General features: G+C 60.5%; 1 protein-coding gene across 2 annotated transcripts; it reads left to right on the top strand.

Annotated features, from left to right (window-relative positions):
* The first annotated feature begins 35 nt into the window (after positions 1 to 35).
* GDPD2 (glycerophosphodiester phosphodiesterase domain containing 2) lies at positions 36 to 18,570 on the top strand. 2 transcript variants are annotated; one of them, XM_006024432.3, is made up of 16 exons: positions 36 to 126; positions 11,822 to 11,948; positions 12,835 to 12,938; positions 13,011 to 13,104; positions 13,336 to 13,395; positions 13,742 to 13,840; positions 14,161 to 14,254; positions 14,584 to 14,729; positions 15,083 to 15,165; positions 15,259 to 15,409; positions 15,866 to 16,081; positions 16,720 to 16,871; positions 17,033 to 17,180; positions 17,395 to 17,477; positions 18,012 to 18,040; positions 18,384 to 18,570. In XM_006024432.3, exons 2-16 carry the CDS (start codon positions 11,841 to 11,843, stop codon positions 18,434 to 18,436), a joined length of 1,620 nt encoding a protein of 539 aa, XP_006024494.1. In that variant the 5' UTR covers positions 36 to 126; positions 11,822 to 11,840; the 3' UTR covers positions 18,437 to 18,570. The 2 variants fall into 2 exon arrangements, with proteins under 2 accessions (XP_006024494.1, XP_025060818.1); XM_025205033.1 differs by lacking the exon at positions 36 to 126 and adding an exon at positions 10,008 to 10,143.
* Positions 18,571 to 21,375: the final 2,805 nt, after the last annotated feature.

The raw sequence follows: 21,375 nt of genomic DNA, 5'->3' as shown, positions 1-21,375 counted from the left end.
AGCTGCTGCTTTAAAGCATGGGTTTTGCAACCAGCAGCTGTTTCTGGCTTACTTGGCTGGTGAGTTTCTAGTCTCCTTCTTGTGGCTCTGGAAAAGCTGGGGAAGTCTGCTCCCCAGGAACAGAGGGTGAGTTGATACCTGGGAAGGGCTAGGGCAGTGGAAAATGCTAAGGATCCTTATTGTGAGCTCTACTGTGGTTGGCTACTAGTCTAGGAAGTCAAACAGCTTCTCCATGAACAGAAGTAAAGGCTTATCCTAAAGTAGCTGAGAATGCCTTGTTAAATGTTATCCTAGGGAACCTATGTAGGGCCCAGGAGAAAGGACAGTGGTGTTCTCTATCTAGCAGCTAAGTGGGCAATAGCTAACTAGACTGTGTTAGAGATAGCGAAGGGAACCCACTGTGTGTTAGAGGGACAGGAGGGTGTGGGGCAAGGCATGGATTCCTTGATGGTGGTGATGGTAAGGCTTTAGGGTGGCTTCTCTTTGAGGGCTTTGGTGCTCTTTTCTGGAGCAGAGGAAAAGCTGTTGGAATTGGAGAGCTGGCTGCAGGGGTGAATGGCACTCCTAGGACAAAAAGTTGTTGCATGGATGTGCTGGTACTGGAGTATTCTGGTTGTAGTATTTCTTCCTTTGTCACCTTGCTGAAAATGGCATGCGAGTGTCCCAATGCAGCTACAGGAGCCTAAGTCTGAGCACTGAGCTTGCTTGTGATGACCATGCTCAGCAATGTCTACTATTGCAAGAACACTGACTTGTGTATTCTCCTTTCTAAGAGCTGGTTAGCTCCTTAATGATACTACAAGAGAGGTTACAGTTTAATAACAAAAGCGATGAGCTGTAGCTGGTGTGTGAAAGCACTCTGAAACTCGGAGTAATGAAAAAGAAAAGCTGGCTTTTGCAATAAATAATTGCATTTCATTTGCAACCTGGTCTAATGCACTGTTTGTATCCTCTCCGGGTAACGGTGTAATTCTGTGGTAACGCTAACTCTGAGCACAAATTACAGGCCTGCCAACAGGTAAGAGCAAACATCCTATTACCCAGGTTCATCTCCAGTACTAAAACAATGGTAAATTTTAACAGCTCACAAACAGCAAAGAAGTCTAAATGCCAAAGTCATTATAGCAGCAAATGTACAAAATGGGAATAGATGAGAAGTGCCTCTGCTTACAGAAAAGAGAAATAGCATTGCTCCTGAGATCCTCAATACAGGCAGAGGTACTTAATGGGCGAGTCTCTTACCACGCTGCTCTGCAAGTGCTCCTAACCAAGGGCAAACTAGCCTAGTCTAGGCAGAGCCCTGACGTGCCCCTTTTGGTAGGCTGCATCTCGTAATCCGCCTTATGAAGCTTGTCTACATGGGGAAAATGGATCCGTTTTCCTGTGGCTGGGAAAACTCTCCTGTAGTAGAGCTGGAGAACTTCCTGGGCAGGCCAAGAACCATGTGCTCCTTTAAACTGAAGTGAATTATAGTTCTATATTGTATCCTATGAGCATAATCTCTTGCCACATATTAAAACCCCTATTTAATATTCTGGCTTCAATTCCCCTTAATTGTGTTGCACACTTAATTGTAGCTAATTATAAGTTAATTAGGAAATGGCAAATGATAAACATCTTTAAAGGCTGAATTAGCTTGAGATTTTTTTTTTTTCCAAACAACAAATTGGCTTTTAAAGGAAAACAATCATTTCAATCCTGCGTAACACCCCAGTGAAATGTGTGCCTGCAGGAAAGACGCGTGCCTCCGAGCTTGGTTGAGCACACAGGGTAGGTGGTTCTTGTGGAATAGCTCGCTCAAAATGCTTTTCCACGATGTCTTCATCGTGCTACCTCAGCGTTACAGATGTGAAGGGATTTATCTTCCTATACTTAAAATAGAAGACACTTCCTGCCAAGGTGCAGTAAAAACTGGTGCACAGATTAAAGCCAAAATAGTCAAAAGTACCAACTAATTCTGGGTACACAAGTGGTGTGACCTCAATCCTGACTCTTCAGTGAGAGCTGAAGCTGCACTGAGCGTGCTGACCTCTACTCTGACCTCGGGTGTCTCAAGTTAAGTTTCCAGAAAATAAGGAACATGCAGGCTTTGTGACCAACTTGGAAAATATTTGTTTTAAAGTGGCTTCCCAAGGTCTCACAAGCACTGAGGCCTAGACTAGAATAAAACAGTTATGCCCAGAAGCATTTATTTGCTTAACCAGGAGGCCATTCTTTCTCTTCCTGCAGTGCCCTGGTTCATTTCTGCAGCAAATGAGGCAGGTGAGCTACAAACGGCCTCAGTTATTACTTGGCCCCGAGTCTATCCAGAGCAATGCTCACAAGTGCACTGATGGCGGGGGAGATGCTTCCCTTCCATTGCGGACAGTATCCTAATTCATTATGCCTCTTGGTGCTGGGATTGTCTTTGCAGTCTTGGTGTCCTTGTAATGTAGGGTTATACAATGCCTCACACTTTAAAAGGCAGATGCTGCTGCAGGGAACTCCAAGACCCTCCTACAGGTCGGCAACAGAGTTGGACTCCTTAACTTCTCAATGTAAACTTGCTTTTTGAGCTAACAGAGTAGCAGTAGGTGGCTATTATCTTCTTTATGGACCAATTGCTAGAGGGGAATGAAATGCAGCCCTTGCCAGTGGACTGGAAGGCTCCTCCCCGATGGCAGGGAAATGGAGAGATTTGGGACTCCTGGGTTCAATTTTGGGTTCTGACAAGTGTGCTGAAATTTGGTTACAGACCCTGCTGCTCCTGGATGTCTATAACCACAGTAATGAACACGTGGATGATTTGCCATGTACTTTATTTCTGCCGTACCCTTTATTTCTCTAGGTACAAGCCTGTTGTGCCTTGACTGAAATATTTTCTTCTGATAAATCAGCCCTCTGAAGACAGGAAAGCCGGGGTGTGGGGGGGAGGACAAATATAGTTGGATTCGATCACTTTAAAGCTTTGATGTAGATGGTTGAAAAGCCGAATTTGCTTTATAGCGGTGTAGAGTACATGAAAGCTTAAAATAAGAGTATATTTCTAGAAAATCTCCCAAAGCTATAAGTAGCTGCATGTAGGTAGTAAAGATGAGAAGAGGCAGAGTGAAAAATGGAAGGTGTTCATTGTACAATATAATGTGCTTAAATTTTGTTCTGTAAAGGGACTGGCTTATGATCTAGCCAAGCTGATAAATTTATTTCACTGTGTAATATAAATCCAGGGGTGTCTTCAGCATGTCTGAAACACATTCTCTTCTAGGTTTGGGAGTTAAGGAAAAAATCCAGCCAGCTTTGTGATGTACTCAGCCCATTTAAGAACAAATCTCAGTGCCTCTTCCTCTTCCCTCTCTCCCCAGCCCATTCCAAGTAAAGTACCAAAAATATTGGGTATAACTGGAACAAGAAAAGCCACTCTGTCAAACTCTGCCTGTAGTGAGATACAATCATGCTCATTCTCAGTTAAATGGAGAGCAGAAATTGGGCTATGGTATTTAACATGTGAAAATCAATCCCAGATACAGGATGAAAGGAGCTGGATCTCATTAGGCAATAATCATTCTGAGAGATGGCTTAAATGGGATTAGCCTGACTGCAAGAGGGAACTCTGAAGAGGCTCTGCTGAGCTAAAAGCAGCAGTTGAGATCACCCCAAGCTGTTGGCTCTTAGCGCCAGAACATCAGCTCTGTGAATACCTGAAATGAGGGTGAAAGCAAACTAAACAGCATTTGTGTGACACTGTCACTGGTCTTTATAATGTCAGAAGGATTTGAATAATTACCTGAAAGGCACCAACTGCACACAGCATGGGACTTCCTGACAGGGGCTGAGTTTTAGTGGTGTTCCAGCTGTGAGCCTCCAGACTTGGAAAAATCTCTTTAAAATAAAAAAATTAAAGTGCACCCTCTAGAATAGTGTGCTAACACTTTTATTTAAAAAAAAAAAAAATTAACATGAACATTAGAACTGAACAAAGGGGAAATGATGGGAAGATATCAGGCATGGTGTCCAGAGAACAAGCACTGAACCAAATACAAAATTCCTGTGCAGTTTTTGAACCGAGTCTAAAAGTACCATAATCCAAGTGAAATGACAGGTCAAGTTCTATAGCCTCATGCAAGTCTGCCACAGGTGCCAGACCCTCTCTCCCATGTCCCATTTACTTTAAAACCTTTCCCTGACTCTCCAAGTCCTGTCCCAGAGTTGCATTGATGATGAATTCTGTGGTGGGGGGTGCAGGGGAACACGAAATCCTGAAGGTCAGGGCCACAAATGGCTATTGCATGCCAAGGTTGTACTTGGTTGCTAAGTGTTGTAGGGCAGTGGCTGTCTCTTTTAGCATAAGGCTTCTGCTTTTCTGTTTGGTTTTATAGGGTGCCCAGACCCTGCTGCAATGCAAACAAGCAATGCAATAAAGGCCTGGCAGGCTTGAGGAGCTGGAACAAATAGGCAGACGGGAACTTCACATCCACCACAAGATAAACACAGATGTTTTGTCCTTGAGAGCTGCTTGTTCCCGATGTCAGGGGGTCTTTTGCTTGAGCAAAGGCTTCTTTGGTGCTTTGGCAGGTTCTGAGGCATGCACCTTTTCAGGCAGGTTCCCCCTGCCCCTTGATTGCCCCTCTCCTCCACACAGATTGCAGCCAAGTGAGAATCTTGGGCTCTTCTTTCCCTGAAGCTTTCTTCAGGCCTTCATCTCTGGCTGCCTCTGTGCAAGGCCCAGGTATCCTACCAGGGGCTGGGCAGGGTAGATCTTGTGCTCTCCTGTGCATCTAAAGTTGCAGCCCAAGATGCACAACTTGAACCCCTGTGAACTGGCCTGACCCAAATAGCCAGTGTAGGCAGGAGGCTTGTCTGTATAAATCAGCCTGGGGAGGGGGGAAGCGAGATGCACTTTGCTAGTGGGCTCCACAGCTATTACTGGCGGCTGTGGCACAGGGAACACGCGGGAAGTGTTCACAATTGAGCTCCAGGCTCTACATGAAAGGGAGATGGCTTTGCCATCCATTCCTTCACTCCTCTGTCCAATCTGGCTTTTCTTCCCTTGGAACCTTGTTCTAGGATCTGATGAAATGAGCTTGAAATCATGAAAGCCTATTCTCTTATTGAATTGGTCTACAAGGTGTATAGTTATCCTGCCTTCTGCCCAACTCCAGACTAACACGGCTAACTACCCCTTGCAGTGTTGCACTCCAGCTTCCCCTGCATAGGATGCTTGTCCTAGTCTTGCTTCACCCCTGGTCTTTGTCCCAATCCCTTTTACCCCACTTCTCCCTCCCCCCTACTTCCAGTGTGCAGCAGAGGAAGGGAGAACGCACTGAGTGCACCAGAGAGGCTCCTTTCCCTTGATTTGGGGACCGGGACCCTGCATGGTCAGCAGCATGCTAAGATGTGCAACTGGAGGGGAAAATCCTGCTCTCCTCTGCAGCCCAAACAGGGATGCTAAAAATCCAAGAAGTCTCAACTGGGCATATGCAAACTGCATAGTTCCCAAAAATGTGCATTTATGACCAAATCCAGATGTTTTTTACTGCCCCTGTAAAAGATGCATCTGGCGCTGGCGGCCAGCGCGCTCGGTCCGTTCTGCAAGGAATGAGCGTCCTAGCAGAGATGACAAGAATTCTTTAATGTGGGCAAACATTTTCCTCTCGTCACTGGAAGACCACTCAGATGTTTGATATTACTGAACTAAATATTTGTGTTGAGACTTCTTTCTTTCCATGCCGAGTGCTTTGTCTGGGGCTGAATCTGTTTTTGTTTATCCGTGTACATGAAAATACTTTTCGGAGAGAACCACTGGGCCCTTCTAAAGACAAAACAATCATGCAACCCACTTCCTGCCCGCCCTCCCCCCCACCTCTAGCAACATCAGACTGAGATGCATGCCAAGGGCAGAATTGGGGGAAACTGTAAGCAAAGGCCTCGTGACGTGGGTCAGGCAGTGCTACCAGCTCTCCCTGCGCCTCTGCTGCCAAAGTGCATCTTCCCCCACTTCTGTGCCCCAGGCTCAGCGTTGCTGTGGTTTTGCTGCATCTGTAGCTCTAGACAACATCCTGCCTACGCTGGCTATTCTGATCGCCCAAGTTGCAGAGGGCCAAGCTGCGCGTCTTGGGCTGCAGGCTCTTGGATGCACGGAGAGCACTAGACCTGCCCTGCCCAACCCCGGGGCCGTGCACGGAGGCAGCCAAAGATGCGGGGCTCAAGAAGGATGCTGAGCACCATGCAGTTGCTGTGACAAGTGCCTGTGGAGGACCAGGTCCTTCCTAGCCTGTGGTCTGCAGGTGCAGGCAGTGCATCTGGGCCCCAATTCTAGGAGGTCTGAGCTTTCCTGGGCGCTGGCACTGCTCTGCAGGTGGGAAGGGGTGTGCCCAGCTCTGCTCGCCGCTGGCTGCAGGGCAGGGGTGCTTTTCAGGGGGTTGCATTTCCCCCCATGCACTCGAGGGAGGCCTGCAGCGCCCCCTGCTGCCGCCGGGCGCATGCGCAGCTCTGCCCCGCGCCCTGCTCTCTGGCGCCCTCTAGCGGCGCTGCTGCAGCAGTGCGCGCCGGCTGGGGTGCTCATGCGTAGTGGGGCCCTGCGCGCCGGCTGGGCCGCGCATGCGCAGTGGGCCAGAGCCCTGTGTGAGGGGAAAGGTGGCCCTCCCGCCTCGGGCCAGACTCCGCGGAGCTTCCCCCGACCCCCCTAGCCAGGCGCCCACCGCTGCCTCCGCACCCCGCCGGCCAGGAGTTGGGGCCGTGCCGTATCCGCGGGGAGGGCGCGCGGGGTCCGGCGTCGCGCCCGTTGCCACAGGTTTTGCCAGGATTCAAAATGGCGCCGCCCGGGATCTGACGCTCCCGGTGCCCTCAGCCAAGATGGCTGCTGCCCCTCAGGTGGGGCGGGGAAAGCACGCTGCCCCTAACAAAGATGGCTGCCGGGCCTTCCATCCTGAGTGACCTCAGAAAACATGGCAGCTCGTGTGCGTTCCGCTCAGGAAACAAAGATTATGAGAATGGGAGCATGGTTCCGGGCGTGTGTCAGTTGTGAACAGGCAGTCGCTGGGGCAGTCCCACGAGGGGGCCTCGGGCAGGAGCATAGAGTAAAAGGTGGTGGAAAGAAGGACCGTAGTGAGCGACTTCCTGCAGGAAAGAGCCATAGAGCTGGAGGGAGCTGGGTGTCCCCCGTGTGGGCGGGGTGGGTGCGGCAGCTCCGGGCTGGCTGCAGGCCCCCAGGGGCGAGGGCGCAGCCCAAGGTCCTGGGCAGGACCAGGGTGCGGCTGCAAATGAAGCCATGCCTCGTTGCACCGACCTGGGCCCCTCGTGGTCTTGCACGATGCCCAGATCAATGGGATGAGGAGGCGGCCGGGGGCTGAGAGCCACGGGGTGGGAGATGCAGCGCCTCTGCTCTCCAGGAGCTCAGGTTCACGCCCTTTGCTGCAAGACGCATGCATGCAGGTGTGCAGCCGCTGCAACCCTCTGGACCAGAGTCCCGTCCCCGGCTGTGACCCCTGTGGAGGGCTTCGTGGAAGATGCGATACCTGCACAGGTGTGGCATAATCCACCCTGACGGGTCCCGAGTCTCCGGCCAAGAGGCCAGGACATCCCGATCCCCTTCCAAAGACCTTGCTGCTGATGATAAACCTGACTCCTCCCAAAAGTACCTACTCCCTGCCTGCATCGTGCCAAGTCCTGGGCTTCAAGGAGTTCAAATACATCGTGGAAGTGCTCCTCTCCTCCTCAGCCCCCTCTGCAAAGCCTGTCTCGGCAGTGATGGGGGCTCACGTGGGGCGGCGCTTCGGGCTGCAATCCCGCCACGGGGACGGCAGAGGGGGAGTCGCAGTGGAAAATCACCTGGCGCTGGCTGGAATAAAGGGCCCTGTGTATCTGCCAGACGGCTGGTCTGGGACGCAACGTGGCTTTGCAAGCCAGGACGCTCCTTTCTGCCCTCCAGATGGGTCGCACAGGAAAGCTCGCTTGCTCATGGAAAAGTAGCGCCGTGTCCCCCAGATCATCTGCTGTTTCGGCGGAGGAGCCGGGCAGCAGCTGGGCGGGGGGAGGGATTGCGCGGGGACGGACGGGCCCCGTGTAAGCGAGACGCGGGGACGTCTCTAGGGAGGGCCAAATTCCCTCCCCTGTGCCCGGAGAGCCCCCGAGTCGCCTGGCTGCTGGAGGGGAGCCGGCTGTCACGCGCTGGGCAGCGTCTGCATGGCTCGAAGCCGCTGCCAGCACGCGCGGATCGGCTGGAGGCGACCCTCGCGCTCTGGGGGCGAGCAGCTCTGCTCCCCGAGCCAGGAGCGCTTGCAATGACCGCCAGCTCTGCACCGGGCCTTTGCAGCTGGCACGCGCGGGTGTGCTAGCGCAGGCCTCCAGCAGCTCCGCGCCGTGCAGGTAGGCTCCGCAGGCGACGTCGGGGCTGAGTCCGGCGCTTCACAGGGGAGGGGACGAGCCACGCGGCGTTCAGCCCTGGGCGCTCGAGCCACGGCCGTGCACGCGCTGCACAGGCGAAGCCGGCGGCCAGGCAAGGGGGCTCGAGTGGGGGGGTGCCGGGTTTCCCTGCCCCGAGCACTGGAGCTGGAGGCAGGCAGACCGGCGGGGTGGGCTGGCCTATGCTCTGCCGGGGGGGCTCTTGTGCCCTGGATGTCCCCAGAGCTGGTGACGTGGGGGCACAGGCTGCCATTGCAGCCCTCCTGCACTGTGGGGTCTCCCAGGCAGCACCTGGGTCTCTGGCAGCGTGACCGTCCGGTGCTGAGGCTGTGGGATTTGCAGACTTGCTCACGCTGTTGCTGCCCGCCGTGGAGAGACCATCTGCTTCTTCCCCCAGCATCTGCCAGCGTGTCCCCATTGCATCTCCGTTCGCCGCATCGCCCTAGGACCCCTTCATTGCACCGGTACCCGCCGCAGCTCAGCCTTTCCTCTGCATCCTCTCTTCCTCTGCTGGAAGAGGCTCCCTCAGTGCATCCGAGCATTGCATTACCCTGCACCAGCACCGCGCTGCGTGGGGTGGCCCAGAGTCGGCCTGTGACCGTCGCTTCCAGCTGCCGAGTCCCCAGTTCACAACGGGGACTCGCTCAAGTGCACGACTTTCCTCCTTGCACTTGATCGCTGGAGTAGTCGAAGTGCTGTGACGTGACCACCCTTGGCGCTGAGGCTGCCTCTCGGCTTTGGGTCATCCGCGGCCTTCTCCAGTCTTGCCGCTACTTGAGGATTTCGGGGATCTTGCTCCTACCTGTTGCCAGTTCGACAGGCCCCGCTCCAGTCGCTAGCTACCTCCTTGCTGTTTTAATTCTAGCCCCATTATCTCCACTGTATGTGCCTTAACTTGGCACCATGCGGCTAGCGCGGCGCGGGGTCTGGACGGGTCTGATCTAACTTTTTCTTTGTTCTGAACCTCTCCCCTGCCCAAAACTGATAAGGCGCGTGGGTCTCGCCCTGGCTGGGGGTATTTTTTAGGCCACTTCCATTTACCGCCCCGCTCCGTCTATTCTTTCCTGCAAAGTTCGTCCTCGAGGCCTGCGCGCTGGCCAATGCAACCTGTCACTTTCGGGATTGCTTCCCCCGGTAAGTGCTTGGGTGCGAGGCTTGCTGTTCTCAGATGGAGCAGAACCAAGTCTTTTCCCCCAAACTTCTCCTGCTCCTAGGAGCAGGCCCCGGTGGCAGCAGGAGCCTGCCTCTGTCCACCTCTTCCCCCCGCCTGCCCATCTCCGGAGCTGTCCCGGGAATTTAATCCGGCTGGAGCGTGGGCTGCCTGCAAACTCCGGCGTGCCGTCGCTCGTCGCCCCGGGCCCCCGCTCTGGCTCCTGAGCTGCCACAAAGCGGAGGCTGCACCCAGCCCTCGGGTGAGTGACAGGACGGGGAATGGGACAAAGGCATTCCCAGCCCCAGACCTCGACCCCGTGCCCTGCCTCCTCCCGCCGGCCCCCGAGCCAGCCCGCTGGTGCCTGCATGCGCTGGGGCTCGAGCCGGGAGCCGCAGCCCTGTAGGCGGCACCGGGGCTGGCTGGCTGGTGCGCAGGTGAGGAGAGGCGAGGCAAGGCACGCACCTGGGCGCGGAGGGGAGGGCGCTCGGGCTGGGAGCCAGGCAGACGCAGGCAGCCCGGGAGAGGACTGAGCCGCAGCCTGTGGGGACGGCTCCGAGCCGCGCGGCCCAGGGGTGCCCACCTGCTGCAGGCGCCGCCGAGCCCCGGAGCAGGTAGCGCTGCACCTGGTCGCAGGGGTGGGGGTCTCTGCAAACCGCGCTCTTGCTGGGGGCTGAGCCCGCAGGAGGGGCTTTGGGAGTTGCGCTGTAGTCCTGCGGGGCTTGGCCAGCCTGGTCCCTGGCAGCGCATGCATCCCCAGGACGGTGACGGGGTGGCTGGCGTGCCAGTCCCCGGGGGCCTGGCCCCCCGGCCCTGCTCGCGGGGAAGCTGGAAGCCGCAGCTCCTGCAGCCCCGGGTCTGGGGAGGGGAGCCTGTTCCTGGGTCTGCGGTGACACGGAGGCCCCGGAGCTGGGGGCACCTGGCACCGAGTTCGAGCGTCCAGTGCCTGTGTTTGCACAGCGGTGTCGAGGCAGGCCTCTGCCCTGCCCTGCCTTGCCCTGCCCTCCCGGCTGCACCCTCTGCCCTTTGCCCTAGCGGGGGCGGTGGCACCAGGGCTTCCCTGTACGCCGTGGGGACGAGTGTCTGGAGATCCCGCGCCCCGGCGCTTGGGGCCCTCGCCCGGGGCGGGCAGACTGCTGCTCCCACACGCAGCCAGGTGCCGGTGACCCGTGTCCAGGGGCTCGGGGGAGGCTGCCGAGGGGCGCCCGTGCTCTACAGAGGGGGGAAACTGAGGCACCGGAAGGGGGTGGCCGAGCTGGGCGTGGAACTAGGTGTCCGGGCTGCGTGGTCCCCTCCTTGCTGGTCCTGCTGCTTTGCACTGGGGGCTCGGCCGCGCAGCCGGGGGCCGGTGCCCTCCCTGCGCACGGGGCTGCACGATGCCCGTCCCGGGCAGGAATGTCCTCCAGTGTCCATGGCAACGGCTTCCCGGCCCGGGAGGCCTCTGCAAGGGGCTGCTGTGCACGGGGAAGCAAGGGCGGGGGTCACTGGGGGCTGGGGCTGTTCCCTGCTGGGGTAATGGTCATGGGGCAGGCAAAAGGAAGGGGGTTCTGCCACTAGCTTCCCCCGTGCCCTTTGCAGAGTCACTTAGTCTTGTGCTGGGGCTGCAAGGCGCTGCCTGGGAGCATCGGGCAGGGGTGCCGGTCCCTGGAGCCCCCAAACCCGCCTGCACGGAGCTCCAGCACCCCCACCCTGCAGCACAGCTCTCTCCACCCTCCCAAGCCCTTTGCACCCAGCGGGCACGGGCAGCAGGGCAGAGCTCCCAGGTTTTTCCTCGGGTGGTGGGGAAGTCACGGGGCAGCTCCAGGAGTTTCCCAGCAGCGTGCGATGGGAGTGGCAGGGGCGCTGGCAGGCTCGGCCCGCACGTGTCTGCGGGCAGCCCGTGCACGCTTGCTCAAGCCTGCTGCAGTGCCCGGGGGGTTGTACCCCCGACGCCTTTGCACCACTTGGTCGCTGTGGCTTGGGGCTGGGGGAGGCTGGACCCCGTTGCTGCGGCAGACGGGTCCCCGCGTTCCCCTCTGCGTTGCAGCCGGAGCGCCGAGCCACGCACCTGGGCCCAGGCTTGCCCCGGCTTGCCGGGCACGGGGGCGGCGCAGCAGCCTGCCAGGCAGGTCGGGCCGTCCCATGTCCCTGCCTGCTGCCTTCCAGCCTGGGAGCGGCGTTCCTGGCCCTGCCCCGTGCTTGGGGGCAGCTCGCAGGCTGTGCCCGGGGGGCAGAGACCCCCAGCCCGCAGCCCCCAGGGGTGCTGGTCTCCAGGCTCGTGGCCACGTTGCTCTAGCCGTGTGCTCCCTGCAGGCGCTGACCGCCCGGCGCCATGGAGGAGTGCCCTGCCTGCTGCCAGGCCTGTGCCACCTGCCTGCTCTGTCTGTACGGCTGCCGGTGCGCCTCGGGCAAGAAGAAGAAAGGCCTGCGGACCACCAAGGTGAGCGCGGGGCCGGGACCCCTTGGTGCCTGCTGGCTCTCGCTGTGCGGCTCTCGCGGGCCTCGCATGCAGGCGGCTCTGGGGACAGGGTCCACGGGCAGGGGAGGCTGAGCTGCCGGAGCCCTGCCCCAAGGGGACGGGCGGCCGCTGGGTCTGGCCCCGGGCTTGGGGACGGGGATGGAGAGCAGCTCCCCCTCGGCCCGTGTCTTGCAGCACGTCTCCGGGGTGGCGGGAAGCCCCGTTCTCGCAGCACGCTGAGCTCCAGCACCGCACGAGGCCGGTCCCCAGCTGGGAGCAGGGGCATGGTGGGGTGGGGGCGTGCCAGGCTAGCGGGGTCCCCTGGGCGCCTCCAGGACTTTGCTGGGTCCTGGAGCCTCTGCAAGCGTAGCCGGGCGCGGGGAGCAGAGCCCTGGGACTCTGGCCGGCCGCCTGCTCCCACGGGTGGGGCCGAGCCGTGGCCTGTCCTGTCCTGTCTCGTCTGCAGCCGCGGCTGGGAACTCCCCTGCGCTGCCGCGGCAGCACCTGGCCCTGCACCGAGCCTCGGGGCTGGGCTGCTGCTCGCCCGGGCGCTTCCCCACGGACGTGGGGCTTGCCGCTCCATCCTCATCCCCGAGGGTCCCAGCTCCCCCTTGCTCGGCTGTATCCACCAACCCTGCTCCTCCCTCCCTCCCTGCCTGCTGGGCACCACCAACCCGCCTTCCCCCGGGGCAGACCCGGGCGCTTCCCCCGGCCGGCTTGCCCAAGCTGCAGTGGCCGCCCCGCGCTGGTCGCCTGCGTAGCACCCGGGCCCCCAGGGATCCCCGGGATGCTCCTCCACCCCGTATGGCCCTGGCGCGTTGTGGGGCTGGCAGGGTCCCCTGACGTCCGCGGCCCTCCTGCCTTGCAGTGCGACCGCAGCTGGTGGCTGCTGCTCCTGGCCGTGTGCCTTTTCGCGCTCGTCTGGCTCTACTTCGCCTTCGTCCTCCTCAACGACTTCCACAACTTCAATGAGTGAGTGATGGCCCCCGCGCCCCCTCGGCCCCCGCGTGTGCCCGGCCCCGCTGACTGCCCCTCTGCTCACAGGTGGTTCTTCCGGCAGACGCAGTCGTGGGTGGACTGGTCCCCGATCCTGCTGGCCGCCTCCGCGCTGCTGCTCACGTACTCGGCTCTGCTGCTGGTGAGCCCCGCCGCGCGCCCGCCTGCCTGGGACCCTCGCGCCGACCGCCGGAGCTGAGGACAAGGGGACGTGCCGGCCTCGTGCTGGTGCGGGGCGGACGCAAGCAGCCCCTGGCTCCGTGCCCTGAAGAAGGGGTTTCCTGCCCTGGGCAGCTGCTGGTCTGGGGCTCGGCGGGGTGGGGTGGCCGGGGTGCCCCGCTCCGCTTTGCCCTTACCCGTGCTCTCGCTGCAGGTCCTGGCCCTGTGCCTGCAGCTCTGCGGACAGCCCTTGAAGCTACACTGGCTGCACAAGGTAATGCAAACCCGGTGCCGGGCAGACGGGGCGGGCGCCTACCCTCGAAGCCAGTGCACCCTGCACCCCGAGCTGGAGCAGGGAAGAAATGGCACCTGGTCCCTGGAGGGTTTGGCCCCAGGGGCCAGAGGACTGGACCAGGGGAGCAGCTGGCATGTGCTGGATGCACAGGGGAGAAGCGGCTGTCTGAGCCCAAAGGTCGTAGCCGGGCTCGGGGGCTCTGAAACGAGCTGGTTCTTCGCTGGGGTGTAAGCGAGTGGAGGTCCCTGGGGAGGGGGTGCGCTGCAGCGGGGCTGGCCCCGGGTGGGTGTCCAGACACCTGCAGTGTCCAGCTCCTCCCCTGCAGATCCTCCTGGTCCTCACCGCACTGCTCGTGGTGGCTGCCTTCGTGGGGCTGGACGTCCAGTGGGCTGAGGAGTGGCAGAGCGCGTACGTCTCCCTGCAGGTGAGAGCGGAGCGTGGCCCTGGCCCCATCCAGCAGGCGGGGGGGCGGGGGCAGTGGGTGCCTGAACTCGGCCCCCGGTGCAGCAAAGCTGATGCTTCCTCGACTCCTCCCCTGCGTCCTGCTCCTGTGCAGGACCGGGCCCTGTCTCCTCTTCCCCGCACCCCCAAAGCCCGTGTCCTGGGGTGGGCTCCGGTCAGCTTGGGGCAGGTGGAGGGGTGACCGCAGCAGTCGCGCAGGGGAGCCCCGGGCGGGGGGGCGTGCAGCAGGATGGAGCTGGGCTGCATCGTGGGCAGCTGAGTGATGCTGGCATTCGCCTCCAGGCCACGGGTCCCTTCCTGCACATCGGCGCCGTGGCGGGCATGACGCTGCTGGCCTGGCCCCTGGCCAGCACCTTCTATTGCAGCAGCAGTGCAGGTACCTTCGGGGGTCGGCCCCAGCCCTCCGCACGGACCCCCTGCCCTCTGGGGAGGGTGCCTGGGGCCAGAGCCCGGGGGAGCAGAATGTGTTCCCAGGGGCATGTTTGGGGTGGGGGGAGGAGGAATCCCCACCTGGCTTCCCAGACTGAGGATGGAGTCACCTCAGTGTCCCCCACTGCCCCGGCTGGGCGGTTGCTCCCTTCTGGCCCGCCCCGGGGGAGCTGGGTTTTCGGGGGACCGGTCACTGCCCTGAGGCCAGTCTTGGTCTTGTGCCCCATCCTCTGGAGCCCCTGGAAGTGACAGCTCGCCTTGTCCACGTGTCTGCAGGCCTCCGCGTGCTGCTGCTCCTGGGATATTTCGGCACGATGGCTGCCCTCTACCTGGCCCCCCTGGCCATCACCTCCCCCTGCCTCCTGGAGGAGAGCCAGCTGCCCCCCAAGCCAGACCTGTTTGGGCACCGCGGGGCCCCCATGGTGAGTGGCAAGCCGGGACGCTGCTCATCCCAGACCTTGCCTTCGCTGCCTGCCCGGGCTGGGGCAGCTCGGTGCTGCCCTCGTCCTGTGCCCCCCGGGCCAGGCACAACCCGGCTCTTCTGGAGAGAGCTTGGCCGCGGGGGCTTGAAAGCAGCCCTGATGGGGACATGCCCCTCGGCACCTGCGCTCCCCGGCTGGAGTTGGAGCCGCCGGGCCCAGTCTGGGGACTCGGCTCCTTGCAAGCCCAGCCCGAGCTGCCTGTGGGAGCCGTGGTAGAGCCGAGCCAGGGAGCGGGCACGCGGGGCCCTCGGCAGCCCGTCCTCTCCCCGCGCTAACTCCGGTCCCTGCTGCAGCTGGCTCCCGAGAACACCCTCATGTCGCTGAGCAAGTCGGCGCAGTGCGGCGTGCGTGTGTTCGAGACGGACGTCACGGTGAGGTAAGGGGGCAGCAGGGAGGGCAGCCGGAGGCAGGGAGACATGGGCACGGGCCTGGCAAGGGGAGCAGGGTGCCCCCCGCCTGCCTCCGCCAGTGCCGACGGGGTCCCGTTCCTGATGCACGATGCCAAGCTCACCAGGACCACCAATGTGCAAGACGAGTTCCCTGCCCGAGCTGCCATGAACGCCACCACCTTCAACTGGACCGAGCTGCAGCAGCTGGATGCCGGCAGCTGGTTCCTGGAGGTGGGCTGCCCCAGGGAGGCCACCTGGCCGCGGGGAGAGGAGCGCTGGGCTCTGCCAGGCACGTGGGCCCAGCTGCTCGCAGCCTTCCGGGCTCCCAGAACAAAGGCACCCTCCTTCCCCAGCCCTCGTGCTCCCCTGGGTGCATCTTCTGCCCCGTGCCTGGCTGCTAGCACTTGCCCTGGGCTGGAGCTGCTGCAGCGCTGGCTAGGAGGGGGCGTCTGAGGAAGTGGGGGATGCTGTCTGGCTGCATGGGTACAGGGCAGGGTAGTGCTGGCCTCTGCGCTCTCAGGCTGCCGGTGCCCTGTGCTGGCACGAAGGGGCATCGTGGGCGTGGGGAGAACCCCTCTTCCTGCACTGAGCGGGTGCCCCGAGAGGCCAGTGGGGGGGACCCGGGGGTCTCCCGCGAGTGCCTCAACCTGCACGGGACGGGCACTGACACAGAGCTGCCCCTTGCAGAAGAAGCCCTTCCCCACGGTGCAGAGCCTCTCTGGCGAGGACCGACACCGGGCAGAGCACCAGAGGATCCCATCCCTGCAGCAGGTGCTGGGAGAGGCCCGGCAACACAACCTCTCCGTCATGTTCGACCTCCGTCCCGAGAACCATAGCGACTACCAGCACTTCATCAATGCCACCGTGGAGACCATCCTCCGGTCCGGCATCCCGCCGCAGATGGTGAGCGCCTGGGCCCAGAGCAGGACCCGGCTGCCTGTCTCTGCTCTTTCGGGGGCAGAGCACTGGTCTTCCCCATGGGGCAGGGCATGCCCGTGTTGTCTCCGCCTCGAGCCCTCCTGTGTTTGCCCGTCACTATTGTCCCAGATGCTCTGGGCCCCCCAGCGCAGTCCCCACGAGGGCTGCGGCCTCCATCGTGTCACCCAGGGGATGCCCTGGGGCTGCGGGATGCCCAGCCAGCAAGAGCAGCCCGGGCGTCTTGGCGCTGGTGCGGATCAGCACCGCCATTTGGAGGTGTTCGGTGCCACTGGCAGGGTGCTGCGGAGTGGCGTCTGCCCAAACCCTGCAGGGAAAGCTGCAACCCGCCTGGCACATCCGCTCGGCTGCCCCGCCTTCTGGTGTGTAAACAGTGACACACGGCTTGGGAATGGGTGTGAACCAGAGCGGGGAAAGTGGCAAGTGCCCTCCACCTCCCTCCGCCCTGCCACACCCACCCCCTGCAGCTCTGACTACAACCCCGTCTGCATCGCCCCGGACATGTGCAGGGATCCCTGCCATCAGGGATCGCTTCTGATGGCACCCCTTCCCGGCTGCTCTTGCCCTGCACCCCCTCGCTCACCCTGCACCCCCTTTGCCCCTAGATCCTGTGGCTGCCCGAGGGGTTCAGGGAGCAGGTTGAACGGCAAGCACCCGGATTCCAGCAGATCTACTGTCGGAAGAGGCTCCAGAATGAGACGGTGCCTCTGCGGCGGGTGAACCTCCCGTACCAGGACATGAGCACGGAGGAGATCAGGTGCAAGCCCGGGGAGGGTGCAGAGCATAGGCAGGGCGCCCATGGGAGCTGAACGGCTCTGGCAGAGGGGAGGTGGCTGCTCTCTGAGGCGCTTCCGCAGGCCCGGAGCAGCGCCCATGGGGAGCCTGACCGAGGCTGGCTGGCTGCCGCCTCCTCTGCAGGCTGTACCGCCGGGACAACATCTCCGTCAACCTGTACGTGGTCAACCGGCCCTGGCTCTTCTCCGTGCTGTGGTGCGCTGGCGTCAGCTCCGTGACCACCAATGCCTGCCAGGTGCTGAAGGAGATGGACCGTCCCCTCTGGATCCTCGTAAGTGAAATGGCCTGGCCACATGCTGGTCAGTCGTGTACCCGCCCCTGCTGCCCCGAGGCCAGGCCAAAGCCTGCCGGAGCATCCTCCTTGCTCGTCGCCCAGCAAGGGCATCTGTGGAGCCTGCACGGGCCACGTCTGCGCTGCAGTCAGTCCCCTCCTGGGGTGCACGTACCCTGCCCCAGGATGCTGACCTGCTGTCATTGCCTTGCAGCCCAGCAACACCTACCTGATGATCTGGATCGTTGTGGACTGTGTTTCCATCCTCCTGATCCTCTGGGCCTTCGTCCTCCTGCAGTAAGTTCTGACCCCTCTGCCTCCGTTCTGGGCAGGAGGCCTCGTGCTGTACAAGGCAGGAGGTGCTGCCCTCCCTGAGCCACACCTGAGGCTGTTTGCCCTTCACGCTGCCTGGCAAACTGTTGCTTTCCCTGCTCATCTGGGGGGAGTCTGTTTCTCAGCCCTGAAACTCCCGTCTCCTGCTGCATCCTGCAAAACAGCTGGGATGGGAGGGGGCATTCATCCTTGCAGCACAGGGGAAGCCTGGCCCCGAGCAGTCTTCCCTGGGTGCCTTTAGCCCTGTTTGGTGTCGGCTTGGCCCTTGCAACTTGAGCTAAGGGGGTGGAAGCAAGAGCCCAAGGTGGGTGGGAGGTGACACCCGTGCCCTGTGCCTCTCCCCAGCTTGCTGGTCCTTTACAGGGGCCTCCAGGCTCGAGCAGAGCCGCTCAAGGGGTCTTGCTCCTGCCCAGGTGGCGGTGGGTGGGTTCCTGGGGACAGGCCTGGGTGCTGACCCCCAGCCCTCCGAGCTAACCTCAGGCTTGTTCCACTTCCTAGGAAATGCTCCCGGAGAAGAGAACCAGCAGGTAACGGGGCAGCGGCTGCACTGCGCGACTCCCTCTCCCTCTCCCTGACCGGGACGTGGCTGCCGGTCTGGTCGTGGGACTCTTCCCAGCCAGGCTGGGCTTCCCCGGCTCTCCTGGCAGGCAGCACGCGGTCCTCCCGCGGAGGCTGCTGGTGCCTGGGATCTCCCTGCGGCTGCCAGCGCGTGCCCTGCCTGCCTCGGCGGGCGCAGCTCCCCGGGGCCGCGGGGGGCATTGCCTGGCTGGAGTCCCGTGGGCCCTGCTCCGAGCAGCGCTTCCTGAAGCCGGGGTGGCTGGAGGTGGGGGACGCCGCCTAGACCAACGCGGCTTCTGTCTCCGTTCCCAGAGGCTGAAACGGACGTGCTGCTCACCAAGATCAACAGTCTCATGCAGGAGTGACCCTCTGCCCGCAGCGCCTGGCGGTGGAGGGGACGAGCCGGGGACAGGCGGTGTTGAGCGGGGCGCGCGTGAGCGCCCCGTTGCCAGCTCCTTTTGTAGACCCCGCGGCTCCGCATGACTCTGCTCCTCGTGGAGAACGGGGAGGGGCTTGGGACTGGGTTTCTGGTCTCCACCGGCACGTGGCCCTTTCCTTGGTGACGGTTCTGTGCCCTCGAGTGCACCTGCCTCGGGGCATCGGGCTCTCTGTCCCCTGGGGCTGTGGGCACCTCTCTTCTGTCTAGACTAGATTAACTGGCTTCTCCTCGGTCCTGCCCTGGGCTGGGCTGGGTGCTCGCCCCCACCCCAGGCACGCGCTGGTGCAGATCCAGGCTGCTGGGATGTGCTGCTGCATCTCCTGAGCAGCCGTGGCTGTAGTAAGAGTGTAGGGGCAATGCTCCTCTCCCTTGCCGGTTGAGAGAGCTCCTGCCCTTCCTGCGCTAGGAGCGGATGAGCTTGATGTTTTTGCTTTGTGCTGCCTGGGGCCGGTGGAGGTCTGGGAGGGCCTGGCAGGGCAGCAGCAGGGGACTGGTGAAGTGGGACGGACCGAATCCGGTGCCGAGCAGAGGGCTCCTGTCTCGCTTGCTGTCTTGTCCCTGGTAGAGGCCAAGACCGCAACTGTCGTCAGCCCAGCACCAGCAGCTGGATCCTCCCTGGTGCCCTGGGCCGGCAGGGACCGTCCCTCCTGTGTAGGCAGGACGGCGGGCCCAGGGGCAGTGACCCCGTCCTGCTGCTGGGGCAAGGAGCCGTGCAGGGGAACGACGAGGAAGCAGTGTTACTTGCCCGTGATTGCTTTGCTGCAGGGCCTTTGAGCCGGGAGTCTATTTTACTTGTTCTTAACTATTTATGTTAATAAATAGACCTGAGCTGGACCAAGAAACCTTGCTGCTGCGTGTGTCTGAGGGCTTCTGTTCTGGCAAGGAGAAGCTGGGCTCAGGAGCTGGCTTTCGTCTGCTTGCCGGGGAAGGACAGGCACTGCCCAGAGGTCAGGGGAGGAAAAGTAGAGTAACTGCAGTGGGAGATCCCTGCCTTGGCACAGAGGTACTGGGCCTCTGGTTTGGCCTCCTGCTAATTCTCCTGCCTGTCAGCTGGCTCGCGTCGCCTCCTTGCCTTGCAGCGTGCTTGGAGAGGGTCTGAAAGCCTGTCTTGAGGGGGAAGAGGTTACTGACTCGGTGTGAAGGGGCTCTGGGGCAGCCTAGCCCAGCAGGGTTTGTACAGCGGGGCTGGCACACACGTGCTTGCACTCGAGGCTGGGCTCCAGCTGCGTCCCCACCTGGGCATGCGGACAGAGACCTGGATGGGGACTGCAGGCTCTCTGCACTAGGGGTCTGTGCTGGGCCGGAGCTTGTTTCCTACCCTTGGAAACCACTTTCAAGAGAGACCTGGATTTTGTGAGCAAGGACTGGATGAAGTCCAAGTCGCCGGCCGGTGCTGTGCAACGTGCTCCATCACTGCCACCTCGTGGCGCGGAGAAGGAAGGATGGCTAACGTTAAAATGTCCTGGCTCGCTGGCGCCAAGGGCGAGAAAACTGGGGCCAGGCTACTGGTGGAGATGACTCGGGTTTAAACATCTTCTTCCCTTCTTTCAAGCCCTCAGTTCACAGGATTCAGACCTCAAGGAGCCCTTGCCTCTGGGGCAAGGAGGAGGTGCTTCTAGGAAAACCTCTCCCTTTCCTAACAAAAGAAGGGAAAGTGAAACTCTCCTGGCAGTAATGTTCCCATGACCTTTGCTGAACAGCTGCAGTAGCTGAGGTCTAAAAGCTCCAGTGTGGCCAAAAAGAGCCCTCCCCAGCTCCGGAGCATGTAGAGGTGAATGCGGCAATAGGGCAAAGGTGCAGGTATTGTGCGGGCCGTGAGCTTGTGAACTCGCTTGTCCCCGGAGCAGCTTCCCGGTGCCCCGAGCTCCCCCTGCTCTGCTTGCAAGCTGTCCGCGGCCTGAGGTGCAGCTAGGGCCGTGGTCTGGCCCCAGGGGCAGCAAGGCAGTGGGCACGATTGTCTCTCGTGTGGTCCCTCCTGTGACGCACATGGGAGAGGAAGAGCACCAGCCCTTCTTCGTGTCCTGCACCTCTTCAGCTCCTGTTACACCTTGCATATATTATGTGATTTAATGGGCAGTTGCACAATAAATTTAGACCTACCATAAGTGCAAAGTAATTATCTCACAATTATCTGGTTAATCTCACAATAAATTTAGGCTGGCCGCATGTGCAAAATAACAATCACCCGATAAAATGACTCTCTAGCTGTAAAAAGAACCAACCTGCTATAAGCTTAGTGCTTGAACATGTGTCACAACTCCAGAGCTGGTTTCCATCCAGCTTTTATTTGAACAGGTAGCAGGGTCCTTGTACCTCTAAGCGGTCTCCTTCAGCCTAGGGTTTGGCAGCTGTTTTGCTCTTGGAACTGCTTACAGGGATGGATCTACACCGCCTTCTCTCGGGGTGACTTGACTTCTGCTGCACCCAAGCCTTTCTTCCTCCATCTCAGCCCTTGCAGCCTGGCAGGGGTGCTCTGCCCGGGATGGAGGCAAGAGGCCTCTTCCTAGGCACGTGGAGCCTCTGCGGTCGGAGACCCTGACCCTTGCAGCGTGGCTGAAACCCTCATCTCCCACTCAACATCGCCTAGAGCCCGACACGCATCGTTCCCTGGGTACAAAGAAACGGGCAGCTGTACTGCGCTGCGAGGAGCTGAGGGCTGTGCTGTTCAGTTTTACACTACAGCAAAAATGAATGCAGCTTGCTCAGGATGTGCACTCACCCCTAGCTGATCTATTAAGTTTTAAAAACACAACAAACTGGGCAAAAGTAGTGAAAATAAATGGTTTCATTAGCTGGATAGTCCTTCAAGTCAAAGCAGAGAATCCTCTGAGGTGAGAGGGGGAAGGGACCTCAGGAGGCCCCCCC

This window comes from Alligator sinensis, unplaced genomic scaffold (assembly GCF_000455745.1).
Source record: "Alligator sinensis unplaced genomic scaffold, ASM45574v1 scaffold1059_1, whole genome shotgun sequence".
Taxonomy (NCBI): domain Eukaryota; kingdom Metazoa; phylum Chordata; order Crocodylia; family Alligatoridae; genus Alligator; species Alligator sinensis.
This window is presented reverse-complemented; position numbering and strand designations above follow the sequence as displayed.

Bases quoted from the DNA above. Each gene is read 5' to 3' on its own strand.
- GDPD2 (XM_006024432.3), top strand. From the start codon at position 11,841: ATGGAGGAGTGCCCTGCCTGCTGCCAGGCCTGTGCCACCTGCCTGCTC. The intron at 11,949-12,834 runs GTGAGCGCGGGG...CCTGCCTTGCAG, and splicing joins AAGGCCTGCGGACCACCAAG to TGCGACCGCAGCTGGTGGCT. The intron at 15,410-15,865 runs GTGGGCTGCCCC...TGCCCCTTGCAG, and splicing joins CCGGCAGCTGGTTCCTGGAG to AAGAAGCCCTTCCCCACGGT.